A 24,375-nucleotide genomic window follows, 5' to 3' on the forward strand; every position below is an offset into this window, starting at 1 on the left:
CTAGTTGGCAGATATGAAGGGCAGAGAGATGCAACCGTCAGCTGCCTGACAGAAGCCACAATGCTACATGGAAGAGAATAATTTGCACACATTGCAGAAATAAACCCTGTAAGACTTCATTGCCACAGATTAAAAAGCCTGAGTGGTTGTATCAACAGAGAAATGTGGGACGTATACCTGAGGAGGGTTATATTAGCTGGTAGTTCACAAGAATAAGATTATGGTTTTATGCTTCATTCGTAATAACAATTATTCAATGAAAGTATCATGTTATCTTTCACATATTATACCATAATAGAAATTATAACCTGAAATTCTTAGTGTTTTGATTGATTACAAGCATGAAAAATTATATGTTTAATTGCGTCATTATCTGATATGAATCAATTTAAATTAGGAGTTTAATATCTAATTGGTCCATTTAATAGAACATGGAAATAAATAAAATATCAAATTTATTCCCCAGTATAACATTTTTACATAATAATTGATGCATACTTCAAAAGGTTCAACTCACTGGTCTCTCTATAAAAATAATAGTAGAGACATGAAAAATTTTGCATTTGAAATAAACTAATGCCTGGGGATAGTTTAACTTCATCCTTGCCAATTGGTTAGTACTCAGTTATTGTTAATTTTGTCATTGTGTTAAGGAAGTTGTGACCACACAAATCTGTAACTCAAGCAACTGATGGAGGATATTGCTTTTAAAATATCCTTACAGAATATATACACATTTAATAAGCAAAATATATTAAATCACAAAAAAGGGTTTCCCACTTGAGTCAGTAAGTTCAAAGTGTTTATTTCAGAATCCAAAGTTGATTCATTCAGGTACAAAATTATAATAAAAGAAAGAGTAGCTGAGTGTGACTGTCACGACTGCATTTCCCATCTAAAATGTACCTAACCACTCCGTGACTATCTCCATGTTAATGGTTGCCATAGAAAGTCATATTTTCCTGTAGAAACAACTTGAACATGATGTGATTAACCTTTAAGGTCCCCTCCCCTCGTCTCGAAGCCCACCTCGAGCATGGCCTATGCTTCCTACTCATGTTCGGCTTCTGATTTCTATTCCATCCACTCTGGCTCACCAGCAGGCATTAGCATAAGAGTGCTGTACCATGACTTTGATTGAAGCCAGCTTGAGCTGACTGCAGTATTGAAGCATAAATTAGCAGAAATCAAATCTAATTTACTGTGCGTTTTATTTAAATTCTCAAAACACAGTTTCAACTGAACTATTCCAGACCTGCAATTTTAATTGACCTTTTGATATGAGAGTGTGCTTCTCTGGAATTCATACAATGTACTTTTCTTAGAGAGCTATTTTTTTTTTAACATGTTCTGATTAAACACTGAATTGTGCAACTGGGCTTCCTTATATCTCCTCTTACAGACATTACAGTAAGATATAATCACCTGGTAGTTTGAGCAAGTAGATTAGTACATCATAATTGCAAGTGATTTGTCAAATGTTTCCAGGTTTTAGAGATTACAAATATGTAGTTTACAGTTTTTGTCTTAGAGACATATAACAGAATTGCCATTTCTCTAATGAGCCAATTCTTCTGGAGTTTACAACTCAATTTTTCTAATTTGCTTTGGGTTTAAATGTAGGTTTTGAATGGCCATCTTGAGAGCCTAATTCTGTTTCCTATATTTAATGAGAGCCCTCTCAGGAATCCATTTTATATACAGCACACTTTGTGCTATTGTGCTCTGTTGATGGAATGCCTCCTCTGCTTGCTCCCTCCCATTGGTACCATCACCCAAGCACTTTTTTCAAGCCATTTTCAATACCACCTGGCAGAAATACTAATACTGGAGTGTTACCAGAAGAATTATTGATGTCGTTTTTCATTTTAGCGCCCCCACCCCACCCCCAAATAAATTTCTGCAACCAATCTTCCCTCACAGAGATTGCAATATAGATCTTTGGCAGGAAGTCTACCAAGAAAAAGTGATTGTTCTCATTTTCCCTGTTGTCCAGACTTCAGGTGACGGTAGGTCAGACATTTTCAAAGACTCAAGAATTCCTTGAATCTTGCTGTGTTGAATGCTTTAACATTTTATAAGATAAGATAATGCTAAGACAACGGCAGATCCATTGAAAGCAATGAATCGATTACTAGCAACAAGAAGTGATTCGAATCTTTAGAAACAGCAAACTTATACAGTGACTGAGAAGGAAAAATGTGTCGTGAGTAAATATCTCATGCAAGGCATGTTTTATAAATAATACCAATAAATTACTTGGTATTCATCTTTTATAGAGTTGGAATAAAAGTTCAGGAAATTATCATTTCCTGTTCTTTTTAGATCACAGCATCAGGAATAACTATTGTGCTCCCGTGTGGAAGAATATTTCTGTTTAAGTGATAGCGTGTTCCCCTTAGGTGCCTCCATACAGTGCAATTCCCACCTAGATGTTCTGTCCCAACTTTCTCCGGTTTTTCTCGCCCTTTGTCTCTCTCTGCTTTTCTAATCAGTGTCTCAAATTATCATTCATATTGCTTCCAGAACAGTCATTCTGAGGGGCAAATCCGATTTATTCCTTGTAAAAATATTTTTGAGTAGGTCATTTTTTTCAGGGCAAAATGTTAAACTCCTTTAGCATAAAGAATCTAGTCCTATCTGTATTCAATTCAGTATGCTGGGTCTTTTTGACTCTTAAAGCCCTGCCTCCTCCAAAAATTGTAATTCCACAGTTCTCTGCCTGCAATGCTGATTTGCTCCATGCCCAGTGACCTCACTGCTGCCCATCAGGCTTGGAACACAGCTCACAGGATGGCCTGTGGCATGACTCTTCTTTCCTCCTTACATGTTCTCCTTTGGTTCTTCTCTGATCTTTTCTCCAAGTATCTTCTGCATTTTTGATTTTTAGACAGAGTCTCACTATGTCACCTTGACTGTCCTGGAACTCTCTATATAGACCAGGCTGTCCTCAAACTCACAGAGATCAATGTGTCTCCACCTCCTAAGCACAGCATAAAACAAAACAAAAAAAAACAAGGCAAAGCTAAACAACAACAACTGCTTCATGAATCATAGTGTACTATGTTTATTTGTATGTTTACTTAGTGTCAAGGCCATTGTTCAAGGCTATTTTATAATTTACTTCCCATCCTGTGTACTTAGCAGAATGTCTTATAATTTGTAGTCAGTCAAAGAGGTAGAATGAATAAAAATATAGATCATATGTTCTCAGAAAGTAAATGTATGGTATGGTCATTTGCTTGCCCTTATTTGGGAAATTAAGTTTAAGAAGCTGTGACCAAGTTGTAGGATATAGAGTGAAAAATATTTTAGAAAATCATTCATCAAATAAACAAGCAAACAAAAGAACCCTATTTGTCCCCTGCACCCACATCTGATGGCTTAAAATTATCTGTAACTCTAGTTGGAAAGGACCTGATACCCTCTTCTGGCCTGCACCTTTCATGCATATATGAATACATATTCACAAAAATTTAAGCAGCACTCTACACATAAATAAAATAAAATATATCTTTAAAAAGATTTTTAAGTTGTGTGCATATATGCCTTTAATTTCAGCACCAGGGAGGTAGATCTCTGTGAGTTCGAGACAGCCAGCACTCTTACACAAGGAAACCCTGTCTTGAAAAAAAAAATTGGGAAGTGAAATTTATAAAAATACCTCATGTACATATAGTAATTTTATCAAAATAAGTAAATTATACAATAGAATATGCTTTTACATATTCTTATTTGATAATATGTTGTATTGGTTATTTTAATTTAAAAACTAAATAAAGCAGTACTAGTTAGAGCTCCTACAGCTGCAAGCTTCTAGAATTTATCTTCTAGTATTTAGTCTTTCTCACATCTATCAAGTCACATGACCCAATGTGCTGACTATGTGGCTTTTGTTTGAGTGTTAAGCTACTAATTTTGATTGAAGTGAGTTTTTAAAGTTTGAGGAGAATGTGCAAGCTAAATTACATTACACTTCTCATGAAGGTAATATGCTTGTTGGACTATTTTTTCTTTTTTGGGCCGACAGAGGCAAATATGTATAGACTGCTTATTATATATTTCTTAAAATATATATTTATTATGGAAAATTGCAAAACATAGAAAATCCAGAACAATGTTGTTTTTTTCACAGAAAACATCTTGTAATTTCATTTCTACCAAAAACTAGACACTTCTGAAGCCAGGTGTGGTAACACACACCTTTAATCCCAGCACTTGGGCGGCAGAGGAGGTGGATCTCTGAGTTTGAGCCCAGTCTGGTCTACAAAATGAGTCCTAGGACAGCTGAAGCTACAGAAAGAAACCCTTTCTCAAAAACACAAAAACAAAAATCAAAAAATAAAAGTGGGCATTGCTGTGTTTTTAATGTTTTCCTACCATAATTATATCATATTGATTTATGCTATTTTTCCTATTCAAAGCAGGCATAAATGTATCTGCCAATTCAGTATAATTATGTAGAAATTACAAGAAATTTTAAGTATCAGGTAATCTCCAGAAAAGTAGATGGTAACACCAACCACACTACTCAAATAGATCCATAAATCTAATTTCTCCATGCTGTGGGAATGAGTCTTTCACTGTCTACAATTATAGAGAGATATCTAAACTAGGAAATTTATTTCCTTCAGTCTCCAAACTATGTGTTAGATGGGCTGAATAGAGAGGAACTATACTAGAATACAAAAATTTAAGCCCAAACAAATATCATTGATTTCTTCCCCTTGGAGGAAATGATGCTGTTTATACCATGGTAGAGTTTGTGTTAGGTATATAGTAGGCTGTATGTTTATGTGAGGCTATCATGTTCTAATACTCCTTTGGATTTTGTGCTTATTAGACATTTCATGTTGTTACAACTCTCCAGACTTCAGTTTTTAGGATTTTTTTTCCTGTATGTACCAGGTTCTACAAATTAAAGCTGGTTTAAAACTGTTTTATTGGTTTTAAGTTTCTAACCTAAAGAACTATTTAAAGTAGTTATTCTAAAAGTCCTTGGATAAGGACGATGTTTTTGCTTAAAGTGCATGGTGTGAAAATGCCCTTGTGGAGGTGTCTGGATATCCTCTAGTGCTACTCAGTTTCCTATGATTAGACCCCTTTTAATTCTGAGCATCATTAGGATTTTTATTCCCATCTCTTTCTTTTCTAATGGAGTCACTCATTCTTTGGATTATTATCTATCTTTACCTACACCATTCTACTAGCCTCTTACCATATGCATTATTCTACTGAATAAATGTTCCCCCATGCAACATTACCATCTTCATACAAATGTTGAAGCCTCTGGAGAGTTTACTTTGCAGCTGTCATTCATATTAGAAATATCCACAGTAAAGTTGGCAGCATTTCGTGCTCCTCCATTTCTACACTATGTTAATCATTTTAACCTTTCTTTCTTCCCCTACTACACATTGTTGGGGTAGATTTGATTTTGCTTCAACCTTCTTCAGTTAGCACTTAACTTGGAAAGTGTTCATCATTCCACTGTTCAAATGCTGCTCTTCGCTCAAAATTCTTATAATGTTCATTTCCCATTCAAAGCTGCCCTACTACAGGAGACTCCACTCTCGGGTTTGCTATATGCAATATGCATATTTGCTATATTCAGTATGATTGAAGTGTTCTTCTATGGTGCTCTGAGAAGCCCCCTTCTCTACTCACCACATTCTTCATCATTGTTAGGTGTGTTTTGTTTATATCATCATTACTATATTTATTGTTATTTTTCACAAGGCCATGAGCTTCTTGTGCCTTTCATTTCTAACTGTATAGTGCCCAGTAAGAGAACATACCAATTGCCTGACCACTGTTTACTGAACTGAAGTTAATCAGAGTGGACAAACAGTGAAGCGTGTATTCATATTAGTAGTTAACTTCGTATGTAATCCCCATGTCTCGAGTATTTCAATGCTTTTAATGTTATGAGACTTGATTGTTAAAATGCTTGATAAAAATCAGGATCACATTGTGTACCTTCTAGTTATTTCAGTGTCTCATACAATATCCTAAAAACATTATAGATAAATTTGTGTGTGCTGATACATTGACTTTTGAGGAAGGAAATAGTTGCTTAAGATACTGACCCTGTTTAATCTTGACCTATTCAAAATGATCTAAATGGGAAATTACATTTTATCTTGAGAATGTTAGAATATGAAGAAGCTATTTTCCTAAGCAAGCATTTAAGACATAGGATATTGATGCACAGTATTTAAAGTATGTCTGCTAATAACCTCACTTCTTTCCTTAAGTTTGAGAGTGTGCTCTTTCTTTTCCTTTATGTTGTGAGAAATCCATTAAAGTAAGTAAAGACATGGAGCCTTGCTCCACCTCTGAACTTCCCACCCAGATTTTTTCTTTGATATCTTTTTCATTGTTGTCAAAGGTTGATATTTACACTTTCTCTCCTTTCAAATTCTAGCTCCTCCACAGTTTGTGGTTAGGCCAAGAGATCAGATTGTTGCTCAGGGCCGGACAGTGACATTCCCCTGTGAAACTAAAGGAAACCCACAGCCAGCTGTTTTTTGGCAGAAAGAAGGCAGCCAGGTGAGTAGGGGCATAACTGCTTTTCTGACAGCTCTGAACCTGGCTTCTCAGTGACCCTCAGAGCATGCCTCATCTCCCCTGCTATCAGTGCTCACTGTATGTTATTTCTGAGAAAGAAATGATTCTAAAATAACTGGATGTCAAGTGTTCCAACACAGCACTCTTTATTTGCCAGTGTTATTTTTAAAAACCTGTATTGAACATAAAGTAGGAATAAAATAGTTTGATCCCCAACCTACACTGGTATTTAAGATTTCTGATGGCAAAGGTCATGTTGCCTTCTTGCATTTGGTTGCATGGTATGATTAAATGAAGTATCTCATCTAAAGTGCCCAGCATCATCCTTGGCACATAAGAAATGAAATGGCTTTTTGAAAATTCAATATTAGAGGTCACAGAATACACTTTCAAGCCCCCTGTCTTGGGCAGTATAAAGAGATCATAAACTTCTGCACACTTCCATTTAAAGGTGGAGGAACTCTTTTCTTCCCTTTTCCCCTTCTGGATTTCTTCATAATAAGATTGGACAGGAAACAGGACATTTTATACAGAAAACAACTCTCTTGTTTTGGCTGTGATCCTTCTGGGCAGAAACATCTCTCAAGGTGTTTCTGATAACTCAACTGGACACATTAATTTTCTCAAGTAAACTTTGGATCAAATGTGGACAAGTGCTTCCCTTCTAGGTTGAGGCAATACGAATTTCCATCTTGAAGTATATGGGAAATTAGGAAACTTAGACTAACAACATGTCTGCACATGCCTAGTGAAATGAGCTATGTGTTCATTCTGAAGGCTCTACAAATAACAAGGCATGCACTTCTCAAAAAGAAGCATTGAGTGCTTTTCCTCAGCATGTTCTCTTGCTACTCCAACTTCTAAAAGAAATTTGGGGTTGGGTAGGTAATGGAAGATATCTAAATGTCAACAGTTGATATTGACATGCTTTCTGAAAGCTGCAAGAGGTGAATTTCTCCTAGGAGTTCATTTCAGTTTTTTTTTATTTTTATATTTATATTTTATTTATTTTTTATTTTATTTAGTTATTCAGAAATAAAAAAAGTTTATTTCAGATTGAATTACAAAGCATGGTATAAGAAAACATGTCTTTTTATTGATTAAAGATAACTAGAAGTTAAGATAATTTCACACACCTACAAGTCACATTCTATAATATAGTTCCAGGACGAGTCAAAATATACACTGGTAGTCTGGTCCATGAACAGAGAGTATTTAACACAATCATCAATGGTTTTGAAAAGTAATTATTGAGAGAATTTCAATATTCCTCCTATATTGTTTGACAAAGTGAAATGTTCCAGAGATTGTTAATAATGTTACAGAAATTTCTTTTTAGGTATATTGATTTGCTTATAGTATTAGATATACTTTTATTTCTTTCACCAATATCTCTTCCATGGGAGTGAAGAAAGAGAGAATAAGAGATTAATAATAACAGTGAAATATTTGAAATTACAAACCGTAAATTTCTATTCAATGAATTGAGATATATCAAAATAGTTCCATTTTCCTGCTTCTAGTATCTGACTTTTACAGTGATCTGTCTCTATCCATCCGTAGAAAGAGCCAAGAGCCTAGACTTAATGGTCCACATTCCTCAATATATGCTGATAATGCCAATTAGTATTAATAGGATGCTCAAACATTTCCAGGGCTCTGCAGAGTTCCTGGGCTTGGCTTGTAATCCATTTCTTTTGCCTATGTCATACAACCTGGGAATATAGATGATGGATTAAACTCAATCAAATGCCACTTTTCATGTCAATGAATCATTTAGAAGGTGGAATGATATTACACTGAAGAGGAAGAGATCCTGGGGACAATTAGCCCATCTGATGGATTAGTGCAATGTAAATTAGTAGTCTAATGGCTAATTGTTGGAAAGTGCACATTGGATCATTTTCAATTGCCCTTAAATTTTAGGCCCTTCTCTTGTATATGTTTTATATCTGTAATATATTTGGATTCCACAGGAGATTTGGTTTATTCTCAAATTATCTTTCAAGTGTATGAAAATGCCTAGTGTTGTGTAGTAATATAACTTTGGGAAGAGGGCAATAGCATTTTGAAATTATATTGCTGACATGCTAGCAAACATTGCTCCTTTTAGACAGCATTTAATAGCATGGTAATGTTTATGTAAAGTGGGCTTATAGTGTCACACTTGAATCTAATAAAGTGGACATCCATCATGTTGCAATAAAGAGAAGAGCTTCTAATTAAAGTAGGACATCATTTGCTGGATTAAAGTCATTTAGCGTAATTGAAAAGTGTTAATACCCTATTTTATCCTCTTCCACTGGCATTACTTCAAGGGTAAAAATATTTTAAGGTGAAAATGTGTCTTGTGCCTTTAATTGAATGTTATTACCTCCTGATTTCAACTTATTGAAATTGTTTAATTACAAACCTGGAAAATTAATTACTATATTGCAAAACAGATCCCAGAGCGCTCGAATGTTCTTTTTTGTAAGTAAATACAACATAAAAATTGATATGTCCTTATTTATAATACAGCTAGTAACATACCTCAATATGATTTATTGTATCCACATGTTTTTCTTAATTGAACAACAGTAAAACATCATAGGTCATCCAAATTAACGATCCTGTTCTCATAGAAGAACTTTAAGGACTTGTGTTTGGGTTGTCTGAGGTGTGTGACAGGCTTTAATGGAGAGGGTAGTAAACTGTTTTTAAAAGAAAGTAATACTGTGAAGGTCTTAGGGTTCATGTATACTTTCAGAGTCATGCTATAGCTTCTATTATTTTAAACAACTTACTTATCCTTGATTAAGTTGTATCATTTTTTTTTCATAGCTCTTTTGGAAGCTGCTACGACTTACACAGAAAACTTATAATAAAAAAATGAAGTTAGCCTTGATCAGTCTGCATTATACACTGTTTGGGACTTGTCCTGAAATATTAAAGTTGGTCAACACCAATGACATTTGGCATTGCTTGTCACTGTCTACATAAGCTACCTTTCTACTTACCATTACAGTCAATGTCCTTACAGTGCCTGGGGGCTTGGTCATAGGAGGAGTATTTTGCCTGTTTATTTTAAAGAAGTGATAGCTAAATTTCAAAGCTGAAATATATAACTAGTCGACATTAGAGAGTAAATGGTTGATATATATAGTTATGTTCATGACTCCAATTTGGTCAATATCTTGAAGATCTCTGTGTTAAAATATGATACTGTGGACTATAAAACTGTAAGAATTATGTCCAAATCCAAATTTAAATGTAAAAAGTGCTGAATCTTAAGAAGTACAGACAATTGTTCCTCCAGCTAGAACATGCTGACTTTGTAGCTTACAGACTATGACTAGGAAAATATTTCCTAGTCAAACCCACTGTGATGCATATAATCATTTCAATACCATGTGTTTTTAAATCTATAGGTTTTATTTTTCTAACCATATTCCCATAGTGGTTATAGTTGTTGTTAATGCGATTTTCCTTGTGGATGGAAAAACACTGAGGAGACTGTGTTATTATTTTTCCCCCCACAGAACCTACTTTTTCCAAACCAACCTCAGCAACCCACTAGCCGGTGTTCAGTGTCACCCTCCGGGGACCTGACCATCACCAACATCCAGCGTTCAGATGCGGGGTACTACATCTGCCAGGCCTTAACGGTGGCAGGAAGCATCTTAGCTAAAGCGCAGTTGGAGGTTACCGACGGTGAGATTTCATCACTTGAGTTCTTTCATGAAAATAATAAATTTTATTTCCATACACACATCAGGTTTGGAGAGATTTTTGATTGGTTGAATTACTTGCATCAATGCCTACATAAGACCTTTGCCTAAGTAAATATATTGCATTTGCATAAGGAAAGCAATATCTGTTAATAGTTTCTAATTCTCTCTGATTTCAGACCACCCATCCCCTGCAAAATAGAACCTCAAAGACAGCTATTTAGATCATTAAATTTACAGTTGTGCATTATTTTAAACAAATGATATGACTCATTGTGTTTACAAATGTAATCTGTATATTTTCAGTGAGTGTTTTCCTGGCATGACTGCTTCTAATGGATATTAATACTTTTACTTGACTAGAGGAGTAGGAAATATCATCTTTAAATATCATCACTGAAACAGAAATGAGATTTTAGTTAGCTAATCACATTATGACATTCTTCCAACTTTAATTATATATTCACTAAGTTAAATTAATTAAGTACAGTCTGAAGTAGTGATGAATGCTAAAATTATTATTTTTTTACTTGCACATATGTACTACTTTGAATTTTAATTTCTAGTAAAAGTTGAGAAGGGTCTGATTTTTTTTCATCAGTAGTTTATTTATTGCACTTGACAGCTTGGGGGATTTAGATAATGTGTGATCTGTGAGCATGAATTTTTTCCCCCTGTTTTTAAGGTTTTAAATTAAGAATTACTCATTTTTGTTGTATTTTTGTGAGTTTTAACTTTCTTTTTGGTGTTTTTTTCTTCTTAAGCATAGTTTCTGAGATACAGGGTCTTCGATCTACGTGCTCCCAGATTTTCTTAATTTTTTACTGGTGAAAGTCACTGTCCTTTCCTATATTCCAGATTCACATGACGATTAAGAGGCCATTTGAGATGAATAGAAAGATAATATCTTTTAATATCTGTCTATGGCAAGGTTCAGTTTAGCACTGTGTCAGGAATGGTGTATGTGTGGGTAGCACAGACAGACACTGTTTAGGGAGATGCTGAGGCTATGGGCTGCATACCTACTGGTGCTGCAGAGAATTTGCTGCTATCAAACTGAAGGAGAAGCCCAATTCAAGGGTAACTATGATGAGCAAGGCTTCCCTAGTTGGCAAGAACGTTGATTTTCTGGGCCCCCGTATTTCTTTAGCAGAATAAAAGATAATGATTTTTAAAGTTCTCATGTTTTGTACCAGAGTAAATGTCTACACACATATTTTTTGTAAATAAGATATTTGGACCAGATTATTTAATATATTCTTTTAAAAATATACATTAAATATATTTATATCTTTAAAAATGTCATTAATTTATTCAAAGTTCATTTTTTCTCTGATTCTCCAACTTTTTTCTTCAAAATTAAAAAAAATGTAATGACCACTCTATGAGAAGAGCCAATAGCATTTAAAAAGCCTATAGAAATAAAACATATTTTACACCTTATGTTGACAATAAGTGCCACCCTGTGGTCTTATCTGAATGTTTTATTAAGGATTTATAACATGTAGTTAAAGAAGACCACAGACTTGTTCACAGATCAGTGAAAATCCTAAATGTTCATTTAACCTTTGACTTCAGTGTCATGGAAAGCTGTGGTCATCTTCCAGACATAACATCCCTGGAACTGAAATGCCTTCTAGCCAGGAGCTTTTCAATTACCTTATTGATTGGAGTCATTCAAAAGGCAATGAGCTACTTATTTAGGTAGTGAAACAAAGGGAGGGGGTAAATTCTAATTAGTTGACCTTTAGTTGTATCTAATGATGTTAGAGATAGGACAACAAAAGCAGGTTTTAAGAAATTACTGGAATTCTACATAGCTGTTTAACTTGAAACATATATGCCACAACATTTCAAATTTGATGAACACATTTTACTCAGGTAATGAGGACACATTTTCTCCCGCAATTATAAAATTATTTATAATGTTTTATGGCTTGGATTTATCTTGAAAACCCATAAGCATTTCCTTTAAGCTTTCATTTGTCCAGTTATTGCCAGATTTGTTACAATTGCTATGATGCTCTACACCCTTATTCAATTAAATTATTTTATTTACTTCTAAACATAAGAAAAAAATGACTAAAACAAGATGTTGTAATTTTGGTTTGTGCCAAGCAGATCATTGTGTTCTGATTTCTAGTAGGATTTTAGTAATTGGAATCATAGATTCAGTTGCTTAGGGGTTAGAGCATCCTCATTTGCAAAGACCTATGTCCTGCCTTTAGTTAAGTTACAACTGTTTGATTCTTATCAAGTACTTACATATATAATGCATGTAATATAATTTAAGTAAGATACATACATTACATACATATATTTTATATACATCTAGATACATGTGCATGTTTGCATGTACAATATAGAAAAATAAAGTATGCAAACTTTTCACAATTAAACAAAAATCTTTGATGTCTACCCTACTACAGATATTTCCTTGTTAAAAGTTAATTTTTTTAACTTGAGCTTATCAGTTTGATTTTGGGGAAATCTGGTGAATTCTTAAAGAAACACAATATTCAACTAATTTTTTTCCTTTGAACGATTTATATAATGTCATTTTAAATCATTATATTTTTTAATCATTTAAAATATTTCTTAACACACGGACTACTTTGATATAGGATAATGTTTCATAAGCAAAAAGGCATACTGTGCTAGAACTTTATGATATTATCTTGAATGTAAATACTGATTGTGAGTAAAAAAATGAATTTTGTCATGCCCAGCATTCTAGTTGACTAGTGCATTCTTCTTAGCTGTGTTCACCTACTCAATAAACTCATTGAAATGGCATGACTATAGTTTAAAGACTGAATGTCACAGTTTTATATATAAATTATTTAAGGTTTAATGTTTTATCGTGGACAAAGACACATCAGCCTATGTAAACATAGCATCCGATAGCTTCTATGAGTACGTAGTAAGTTATATAATCCACATGTGTTTAAAGCAAAGGGCAAAGACGGAGGTTAGCTTTACATGTACTACATCACATAGATTTTTTTAAAAAATATATATATCTCTATGAGCAATAAATGAACAATGTATGATTAACAGCTAGAAGCTATCTGTATTTTTATTTTAATTTCAATGTGACTAAGCTCTTCAATACAATTCAACCTTTCTAAAATGTCAAAATATATCCTCAGATCATTTTAATTATAATGAATGCACAGCAAGTTAAAATAATAGTCTGGTCTTCGTGCAGTATATGTAGGTGTATGTTCAATGTATACAGATGGAAAATATACTATATATTTAAAAGGCCAACTACATTATAAATACCAGTAAAATGCTTTAGGTGTTTATTATTACTACTCAATGTCAACATATCAAGACTACTGAGTCATAGAACTCTAAATTTTCTGAATCTGTGTTTACCTTTTAGTTTTGACAGATAGACCTCCACCCATAATCCTGCAAGGACCTATAAACCAAACACTTGCAGTAGATGGTACAGCGCTACTGAAATGTAAAGCCACTGGAGACCCTCTTCCTGTAATTAGCTGGCTAAAGGAGGGCTTTACTTTCCTGGGTAGAGATCCAAGAGCAACAATCCTGGAACAAGGAACCCTGCAGATTAAGAATTTACGGGTACGTAGGATTTGGCTCCTCATCTTATCAACAGCTTTGCTCTCAAGAAAACTTGCACAGTGTACTGAAAAAATTCTGACATCTCCACATGATTGTTGTACATTTTATGATAGGCCATGTTATTTCTTGGCTTAACAATGATTAATTGAAATAATTGTCCTTTCATTATTAACAATTTCACACTATACCTAGAATCCTTTCACTTGTGTACCCATATGCATGTCCTTAGTGAAATTAAAAAATTTTATATATTACTTTAACTATTGTTGTATGTGTGTTTGAATGTGTGCATATGTTCATGTGTGCACTTAGAAGTAGAGGACAACTTTGTGCCTTCTTCAAAACACTCCCACCATGGTATTCCTTTGGACAGAGAGTGTGGGGAATGGACAGGGTCTCTCTTGGGACTTGAACTTAGTTAGTAGAGAAGAGCCCCAGGTAACTGCTCTTCTCCATTTTCTCAATGCTGGAATTACAGATGCACAACACTATTTCTAGATTTTTAAGTGGGTTTGGGAGTACAAGTCAGGTATTCATGCCTGCAAAGCAAACACTTATTGACTTAGCTCTCTTTCCAATATTGGAACTACAATTTTTTTTTGAGACAGGCTTTTTCTGTGTAGTTTTGGTGCCTGTCTTTGATCTTGCTCTATAGACAAGACTGGCCTCCAACTCACAGAGATCTGCCTGTCTCTGCCTCCCAAGTGCTGCGATTAAAGGCGTGTGCCACTATCGCCCAGTCAGGACTATATATATTTTTAAAGATTTATTTATTTATTTTATATACACATGAGTGCTCTATCTACATGTACACCTTTATAGCAGAAGAGGGCATCAGATCCCACTGTAGATCGTTGTGAGTCACCCTGTGGTTGCTGGGAATTGAACTCAAGACCTCTGGAAGTGCAGCCAGTACTCTTAACCTCTAAGCCGTCTCTCAAGCCAGGGCTACAAATCTTGAACAGAAAGTTTAGAATAGTAGCAGGTAACTGAAATCATTTCACAGTAAGTAATGCTGCTAATTTACTCTCACTATCAAGGAAGACTGTGAGATTGTATGGGTAAATTGGTTCAGCCAATAATTTCAAGAAAGGAATAAAAGAATGAGACTGTTTATATAAGGCATACTTGGATAGTTGAACAAAGTCCTTAGTTTTTTATTTAGGTTGCTACAGATTTTACATTTACACCTGTAGATGAGAATGAGTCACTGGTGTTTGCACTGAATGTTCATGGAAAAGAATGACAGTTCCTCAAAGTGAGATAAGTTGGAGCTATATCAAAGGTGACCAAAACCAGTCTGTGATTCTAAATGTTGTTTGAATTTTCTACTAACATTTAACAGCATTTTCTCAAAAGCATTGGTTTAAAGCAATCCACAGTTATTTTCCCACAATTTCTAATTTAAAAAAATGAATTAAAAGAATGGCATGACTTAGCTAGGACTTCTGCTACAAGTGTTGTAGGTCTGTGATAGTCTGTTGTGGATATTGCTCTATATAAATAAAACACTGATGGCCAGTGACCAGATAGGAAGTATAGGCGGGACAAGGAGAGAGGAGAATTGGGAAAACAGGAAGAAGGAGGGGGAGAGACACTGCAGCCACTGCCAGGACAAGCAGCATGTAAAGACGCCAGTAAGCCACCAGCCATGTGGCAAGGTATAGATTTATAGAAATGGGTTAATTTAAGATATAAGAACAGTTAGCAAGAAGCTTGCCATGGCCATACAGTTTATAAGTAATATAAGCGTCTGAGTGATTATTTTATACGTGGACTGTGGGACTGCAGGGCTTGGTGGAACCTGGAGAGAAGCCCTCCAGCAACAATAGTCAGTTAGGATTAGGGGCTTGCCAGAATACAAAGGGAAGATTGATTTACTTCCAAGCAATGTGGTATGACTGTTGGTTGCCTAGAGTTGCTTAGGATGAATAGATTAACTATCCACCTTCTTTGAGCATTGTCTGATGGTAGCCTCTAGTCTCTTGCTTTCTGGGTCTTCCTGATATGAGTGCTTGTATCTTCATAGGGAGCATGAAAGCTGCCAATGAAGGTGAGCATTTCAGTTTCGTGGCACTAAATCTCAGACATGATATCTGAAACCTTCAGTTATGCGATTGACCAGAAACCAGTCCACAGGTCTCATCTCCACATTAGTGAGGTGAAGGATTGCATAAAAGTGAAAGCCTGGGAGCTGTTATTAGGAGGGTTACCTGTCCACGGCTGACATCGTCCACTCACTCAGCTATGTATAGTAATGCTACCCACCCCCACTGCCACAGTTAGCAGAGATGGTAGTAGAGCAACCTTTTAAAATAATCACAGTCCTGGTGATGGAAAGCCAGATGTGAGATAGGTAAAAAGGTAATATATAAAAATATAATCATTTAGTGGAAGAACAATTAGTAAAATTTGTTCTTGGGCAAGAACTCAGAAATCAAGACAATGAAAAACGAACAACCAAACAGAAAATGTAACAGAGCCAGCAGGTGAGGTGACTCAGTGGGTGGAAACACCCGCCACCGTGCCTGATGACCCGAGTTCAGTCCCTAAGACCCACATAGAGAAAGGAGAGCAAAGAACTGAAGCTGGTGAGTTTCCTATGACCTCCCAACAAGAGCCTTGGCATACATATGTCATATATATATATATATATATATATATATATATATATATATATAAAAGAGATGGATGATAGATACTTAGATAGATGATAGATGGATAGATGATAAATAGATAGTAGATAGAAGATAGATGGATAGATGATAGAAAATAGATAGGTTGATGGTAAGTAGATAGTTAAAGAGATGATATATAGATAGGTGATATACATACACACACTCATGTAGATAGATAGATAGATAGATAGATAGATAGATAGATAGATAGATAGATAGATAGAATGAAGATAATACAAATTTGCTGAATCTTGAAAATCCATGTTCAGAAGTTCAGAAGTCAGGGAAAAAGGTAAAATATTTTGCTGCACATTTTCATGTGAAGGTGATCCTTTTCTTAGGATGCAAGGTATTTACAATTACACATCTATATGGTAAGTTATCAGTGTACTATACATATATTTGCAAAATGGAAGAATAATCATAAACTTTAATACAGATTTTATATATAATCTTAATGTTATTAACAAAAAAGTAATTATTCCTCCCTTAAAATCTCTTTTCCCCCTTACACATACACATACATATAGACAATATAGACAAATTTAAATCTAGGTTCCATATATGAAAGAAAATATGGAGTAATTGTCTGAGTCTGGCTTATTTTGCTTACTGCAATGATTTCCATAATTTTAAAGAGGCTATCATTTCTCCAATGTATGTTTTTGACACATTTATTAAAGATTAGGTGGATATAGTTGTGTAGGTGAAAAATATTGCCAAGTTCTGTCAAAAGAAAATAAATTAACATGGACTCTTTTTAATATGCTTTTTAAAATTCTCCATGATTTAGCTAATTTTCTTTGAACAAAATGGAAGTTATTAAAAAAATTCAGAACAGCTCTCCTTGCGTAAACATTTTAACCTCATTCTGAGATAAAGGCAGATTTGGGCCATGAAGGTTAATGCTTTTTCACTGTATTGTTGCATTAAAGGATGTGTGTGCATGGATAGTCAAGATCTCTAGGAATATAAGAGAGAAGTAATTAAAGGTAGATGCTTGGTGATGTCAAGCAAGCTTTGACTCCTTGCACAGGTCTTTGAGTAGCGTCTCTAAGATGCCATCCCCAGGAGGCTTGTTTATAACTAACGGTCCAAGGAGAAAAGGGGTGACATGGTGTGCTAACCTATTCATTTCCTTTTAAAGAAATTGGTCAGGGATGAAAGGATAAGGAGAGAAAGAAAGTGAAGCACTCTTGATCAGCAAACGTCCTATCTAAAGTTAAAGCACAAAGAAAGAACATGGTGATGGTGATCATAGCAACACAAAAGTGAAGCTCAGAAGCTATTTGGGCTTTTGATCGGTTCCAAATTGAGCACATTGTTCTTTTTCTGTACAATGGATGCTGCAAAAGGAGGATTAAGTCAGGCTTTACCACTTCACTGGTATCGTCGAGAGGTTTCCTATAGGTCAGATCCTTTGTATCTCATGATTTCTTTTTTCAATGCATAAGGCAAGAGAACAAAATAACATGATGGATGCTAAGTTCTCCTGGTCCAGCTAATTGGTATCTGAATCTGTATCTTTTGAGAAGTTGAATATTCCAATACTCATTAAAACCTACCTACCACAGCTAATGTCAGGCTCATATCTCCGCACAATGACAGGGGGATGCAGTTAAGACACATTACCTACATACTCTTCTTTTTACACAGAATAACAAGTGCTACATTTTAGTTCAACAGCTATAATAAAATGCAAATTCTTTTACATGTTCACAGTCCATATTCAAATGAACATCCCATTAAAATCCAACTTCAGCTCATTATATTTAGCTTGTGAGTGATGCTTCTTAAATGCAAAGATTCCTAATGACTATAATGCACTTGCAGCCACATTTGAAAAGATAGCTTATTCCACAATGGCTACTCCCATCATCCCTGCAAGATAGAAGACAATTGTACCGAGATAATACAGAAAAGAGTGACAGGCTAGAGCAATTTCAAACTTTAGTTAAATACATAATGACTTTAAAATCAATTAAAATGGTAACGTGGCGGTAACTTCATATCCTAATGATTTATCTGAGAATCAATAATGACTCTTTGAGTCATGGATTAATTTTGAACCTGAAGATGTAGTATTCTATAATCTTCCCGCATTTCATGAACAGACCCATGCTTACCAGAGAACTGCATCTTTTGCTTGCCTTAAACTCTGTTCATTGGCTTTTGCTTACATCCACTTTTCCTACCAGACAAGTCCATTGGCAGTCAATGTCAGTAATGCAAGCTCCTAGAACCCAAACATCAGGAGGATCAGTGAATATATTTTATTGATCTTCAAGGGTTTTTTTTTTTTTTGTCAAGATTTTCTTTTCTTCCTTTCTCTTTCTTTTCACCTTTACATTTGTAAAAGACAACTTTTGATCATATTTTCAACTATTTTAAAGTCCTTGTCCATTTTTCAATGAGCAACAAAAACATTTTAAATGATCTATAAATTTGGATGTTTTAAATGTGTAAATGTGTTTAAAGAAAGTTCTGCATATTTGGTTCTATTTCTGATCGTGTTTATTTCAAAATGACAAGGCTCCATAGGCATTTTTTCCTTTTAGGTTTTTTATTTTTATTTTTTTGGTTTGAGGATTATACTACTTTGTTATTGGACACCACCCTGATGGTATTTATTTATAAGTAGAGAATGCATTCTTTAAATGAAAAAAATATTTTTAAAAAGCATTTGGCTTCTCAGAAGTGTGAAAGTCTCATTATCTATTTAGTCCTAGGTACTTTTATCTGTTGAAATATAATTTCTCTGAGAAAGAAAAGCCAGCATTGCATTCATGAATCATTGCATCCATGTAGAATTCTATATGAATTATTCTATTTTGGCTTATTTATATCTGATGCTGACACAATGAAGTCCCACAAGAAAATGAAGTTAAAATGCACATATTATCATGGAGGCAAGGAACTTAATAAAGTTTATCACACAAATTACATTTAGTTGCATACATATCACTTTGAAAAACTTTTAATCAATGTTGTAACAAAAGGTTGCTTTAGTGCCAAACACACACACACACACACACACACACACACACACACACGATTGACTCTAATGCCTCATCAAGACTGAGTGATTACAAGTTGATCACAATTGAATTCTTTCTTTCCATGTGTGCTAGATCTCTGATACTGGCACTTACACTTGTGTGGCTACAAGTTCAAGTGGGGAGACTTCCTGGAGTGCAGTGCTGGATATAACAGGTGAGTGCTTAATGAGAGTCATATTTAATGTAATGGTAGATCACGATTTTATATGCACTGGATGTAAATCTAATTCGTCACATTCAATGTCGATTTTAGATTTGAACATTAGTTGGCACATAGCATGGCATCTGGGGAGCTCCCTGCATTTGTAACTCATAACCTTGTTGCTTGATTTCTTCTGAAATGCAAGTGATTACACTGATTATCCATGAAAGGGAAGACTATATTTATTAGCATGTTGGAAAACCAGCTAATAGCTTACAACCATCTGATTTATGAAGATGAATTGCACACTGTCAAGTCAATTTCTTTAATGTTTCCTTCTTTCAAGCATTCTTGTCTGCTTACAAAATCAGGAACAAAGTCTACCCTGTTTGTCCTCTACAGAATCTGGAGCAACAATCAGTAAAAATTATGATATAAATGACCTGCCGGGGCCACCATCCAAACCACAGGTCACTGATGTTACTAAGAACAGTGTTACCTTATCCTGGCAACCAGGTACACCTGGAGTTCTTCCAGCAAGCGCATATATCATTGAAGCTTTCAGGTATGAGACAATTCCTGTTTCATTACTCCATTAGACTTTTGTCTTAGTTACGGTATCTCCAATTTCACCTGATCAACCCTGTTGCTTTATGACAAGAACAAGTTCATGTACTTAAAGAAATTCACTTATTTTTTTTTTACTTTATTAAAAATTGGATATAAAATTTTCATTATTTAATAATAATATTAAAAATAAAATTCACTGTCTATTCTTATGTCTATAAAGAGGTATTTTGTAACACTGGCTCCCTCATTTTTTCACCTGACCATTGTGTACACACACACACACACACACACACACACACACACACACATTAGAGGATAGGCTCCATATTCGAGGGAGAAATTGTAGGTATTTTTTTTCTCAGTTTGAGTCACCTTGCTTAATAATATACTTTCCAGATCCATCCACTTTCTGGTGATTTCATAATTTCATTTTTCTCTATACTTGTTAAGAAATCAATTCCTTGTGCTTCTAGTTATTGAATGAAAAGACATTTCAATGTGATATGTGAAATAGTTTTCTTGACTACAGAGGTATGGTTGATAAATCATGGCCTTTTACTACATTGTTTGATCTAAACTTGATAAAGTACAAATAGAAAAATGTACAAACTGTATTTTTACATTCAGTTTCACTATGATTTTGTTTGATTTTTCCACAGTTTGAAAGACAGCCACTGTCTTTTATCACTATCAGGACAAATAATATCTTTTTGTGTTAAGCTTTTCTGTTCCATTTTTAAGTTAATGGCAGATACATATTTTCAAATTGTAATTTTCATTACTCTTTATGTTTGATGCCTAAAGATATTGTTTGATGCTAAAATAAAAGGACCTAAAAATCACATTTTCTTATTATTTTTAGCAAAATAGCACTTGACCTTAGGTACAGTGTTCTAACATGACATCCATTATAGCAAGTTGAAGAAGGGTCCATACACAGAATCTGATATTTCATCGTTTAGAGATGAGAGATCACAATACCGTGTAATGTACAATTTTATTAAAATGTAACCAAGGGAAAATATTCATTATATGCTTCCTTTCTTCTTTTACAGATATGTAGTTTTAGAAGGCTCTATTATAAAATTGCATGTGGAATTGATGCAAAAGAAAACACACCTTGTTACAGGAAAATGTATTGGCATAAATTACTCTGTAGCCCATTTATTCTTTCTGCAGGTTAATTCTTTGCAAGGTATATACATATGCATCTATGAGGACCATATTTATTGTATAAATTTGATGTTGTGATTTTGGCCTCTGTTCCTTTTACAGGTATTCATTTAGTGGGCTGCTGTGCATTTAGCAAAGGGCTGTCACATCTTCTGGGCTGAGTTTAATTTTGTTGTGCATGGCACTCTGTTAGGTGGGCTCGGCTTTGTTGTGGAATAAAATGAATTCATCCAAATGTTTCATTATTGGGCTGAACACTTCAAGTGTTGTGTGTGTATGTGTTTAATTTTCAGCCATTGACCTTTGTCATTGACACTCAACTCCATTTATTGTAGTATTATGAATAGTTTTTAAATCGGTTTCTGTTCTTATTTCAGCCAGTCAGTGAGCAATAGCTGGCAGACTGTGGCAAACCACGTTAAGACAACTCTCTATACTGTAAGAGGGCTGAGGCCCAATACAATCTACTTGTTCATGGTCAGAGCGATCAACCCCCAAGGTCTCAGTGACCCAAGCCCTATGTCGGATCCTGTACGTACACAAGGTAATTTCAGTAGCTGCTAAAAATGATGGCATTGGGATGGTATATCAACTTAAGACAATGGAGGTTGTATGAGCAAAGAGAATGTGTACATGCTAATTGTGCATGATTCTCTGGGGTCTGTCCCTGCATTACTATGAGGTATCCTTTCAGAGCTCTCAGGTTCTATGTAAGTAAATCAAACAAACAGTTGGATACATGTGTAGTATTTGAGAGTCTCTGAATGAAGAAGAAAAAGTTTCTCATTCTCTGTTATATAATAGAAAAAAAATAAACCCTTTAAAAAACAGATGCCAAACAAGAGTGCCCGGATTCCTTTTCCTGTTTCTGGGTTCTGTGTTTGTTTTGTTTTGTTTTATCAGGAAAATGGCTTTCCCAGTGCGGATTTTCAGTAGGATTACCAATGACCCTGAATCTGTTAGACATATATTTTCAGGCTTCACGTCCAAAGAGGGGAGGCACTCAGCGCCCTGAGTTAGGTTAGCATGCTTTCTATGTGATATGGTGCCAATGTTTAACAACCACCCCATATTGTCTTTTTTTAAATCAGTCATTTCAAGGAGATATTTATTTCAGAAAAGAATAAATAAACCTTTTTTTCTTAGTACAGGTGCTTTTTCTTACTAATATGCCACCACATCTCCTAGAATATTAAAATGATTAATTTCAAAATGGAAGTTTTCTTCTCCTTTTTTGTAACCTGTCCTTGCTACCGAGTCAGTAAAGTGTGGGTTTTATAAAGAATACTGTATTATCCCTTCCTATCCTAAGACTAAAAAAAGGAGTTAGTACAATAGAAAAGGGGGCCTTTATTGTATGTCACAACCAACTCCCCACAGGGTTCTTGAGAGGGTTAATTATTTCTTATTTGTAAGAGCTTTTGAATGAGATATAATTCAAAGTAGTATTTTTATGCTATGAAAAGCACCATGCCGCCATAAAATATTATTATAATTACAATGTAGTTCAGAGGTAGTGACGAGCATGCCATTATCACAGAGAAGGGTGCGGTAAAGGAATGAAGTCAAATAAAGTCACCACGTGATGGTAACGTGGCTGACATAATGACAGTTGAGGGAGGAGGGGATGATACTTTGCTTTTGTTCTTTCCGCCATAGTGTGCTTAATTTTCCATGATGATGAAGGGTATGTAGGTAAAGAACCTGTCTCCAGAGAGAGAAAAAGCACAACAAAGACTTTGAAGGCCTGAAAGTCGTTACATTTTGCCTCATCCCTATGCAACCGCTTTTAATGTGTCTGGATTGAATGAGTAAATTAAATGACTGATTGTGACAGGGAAGAGATGTGTGATTTTTTTTTTTAAGTCAAGAAATTTGAGAATGTCCGTTAGTGCCACCCATGTGGCTAGCGGTCATTGTGGTCATTGTGTGTGCAGCTGCAGTTGGAGGTAGAAGAAGAACAAGGTTGGGAAACCTCTGGTGTGACAGAGGGGAGCTCACCCTCATGATATTCAGTAACTGTACCAGTCACTAAAGCTTGCTTCAGAATAAAACTCTCAATGAAAAGATCAACAAAGATTAATGAAGTTCTATTGTGATCTGGCTTGTTCCAGCTGAGAAACTTCAAAGAGCTGAAGACCTATATTCTCTTAACAGATACTTAATAGGAAAACCCATGTTTTGTGTCTGAATGTCAGCCTCATTTTTGATGTCACACATTCAGCTCTTTGGCAATCTACACAGCACTCCTTTTCAAAGAACGTATTGGCCTTTGAGGTCTGAGTTTTCAAAGGCTTTCATGACCATGTACTTTGAAAATCATTTACTTCATTAAACCTCCTAAATACTTTCAGGTAAATATCAGAGTAGACCATACATACATCAGCAAAGGTTAATAGTATTCAGATAAAGGAACACATTGTTCTAAATCAATTCATGTTTTACTTTGTTGTTAATGCTGAAGATGAAAAAGGTAGAAATTAAAGAAAGCGGATTATGTGATTCCTAATTATTTATGTCACAGTGTAAGTTAATGCACCCAACTTAAGTTACACCTTGCGCTTTTGTGAGAATGTTGCATTATAAAATGAGGAAAAGACAGAAGAAATTAAGAAAATAAATCATTTAGAATTGGACATACTTATTTAAATCAAATAGTTTTAGGGAAAACGTTACCTTGACATTGAAGTGGGTTGGTTAAAGAGCTCTATTTGCATATGGGTAACTTTTAATGTTTGAGATCAAATTGATGGGTTTGAATGTATGTAATTTTTAATTATTTTCATAAAGACTTTAGGATGTATATTTTATCATTGAATGTAGTAATAGAATGCTTTTTAGGTAAAGGGGGTATAAGAAAATAGTAATTTAGGGCT

At 34.8% G+C, this 24,375-nt stretch overlaps 1 protein-coding gene across 1 annotated transcript in view; it reads left to right on the forward strand.

Annotated features, from left to right (window-relative positions):
• The window catches only part of Robo2 (roundabout guidance receptor 2), a 1,235,714-nt gene that overhangs the window by 1,132,850 nt on the left and 78,489 nt on the right, over window positions 1–24,375 (forward strand). Inside the window, 6 exon segments of the mRNA XM_037209998.1 lie at window positions 6,428–6,552; window positions 10,092–10,263; window positions 13,672–13,877; window positions 19,687–19,768; window positions 20,159–20,321; window positions 21,877–22,043. Of these exon segments, the coding sequence (XP_037065893.1) occupies window positions 6,428–6,552; window positions 10,092–10,263; window positions 13,672–13,877; window positions 19,687–19,768; window positions 20,159–20,321; window positions 21,877–22,043 (915 nt within the window).

This window comes from Peromyscus leucopus, chromosome 12 (genome assembly GCF_004664715.2).
Source record: "Peromyscus leucopus breed LL Stock chromosome 12, UCI_PerLeu_2.1, whole genome shotgun sequence".
In the NCBI taxonomy this organism is placed as follows: Eukaryota; Metazoa; Chordata; class Mammalia; order Rodentia; family Cricetidae; genus Peromyscus; species Peromyscus leucopus.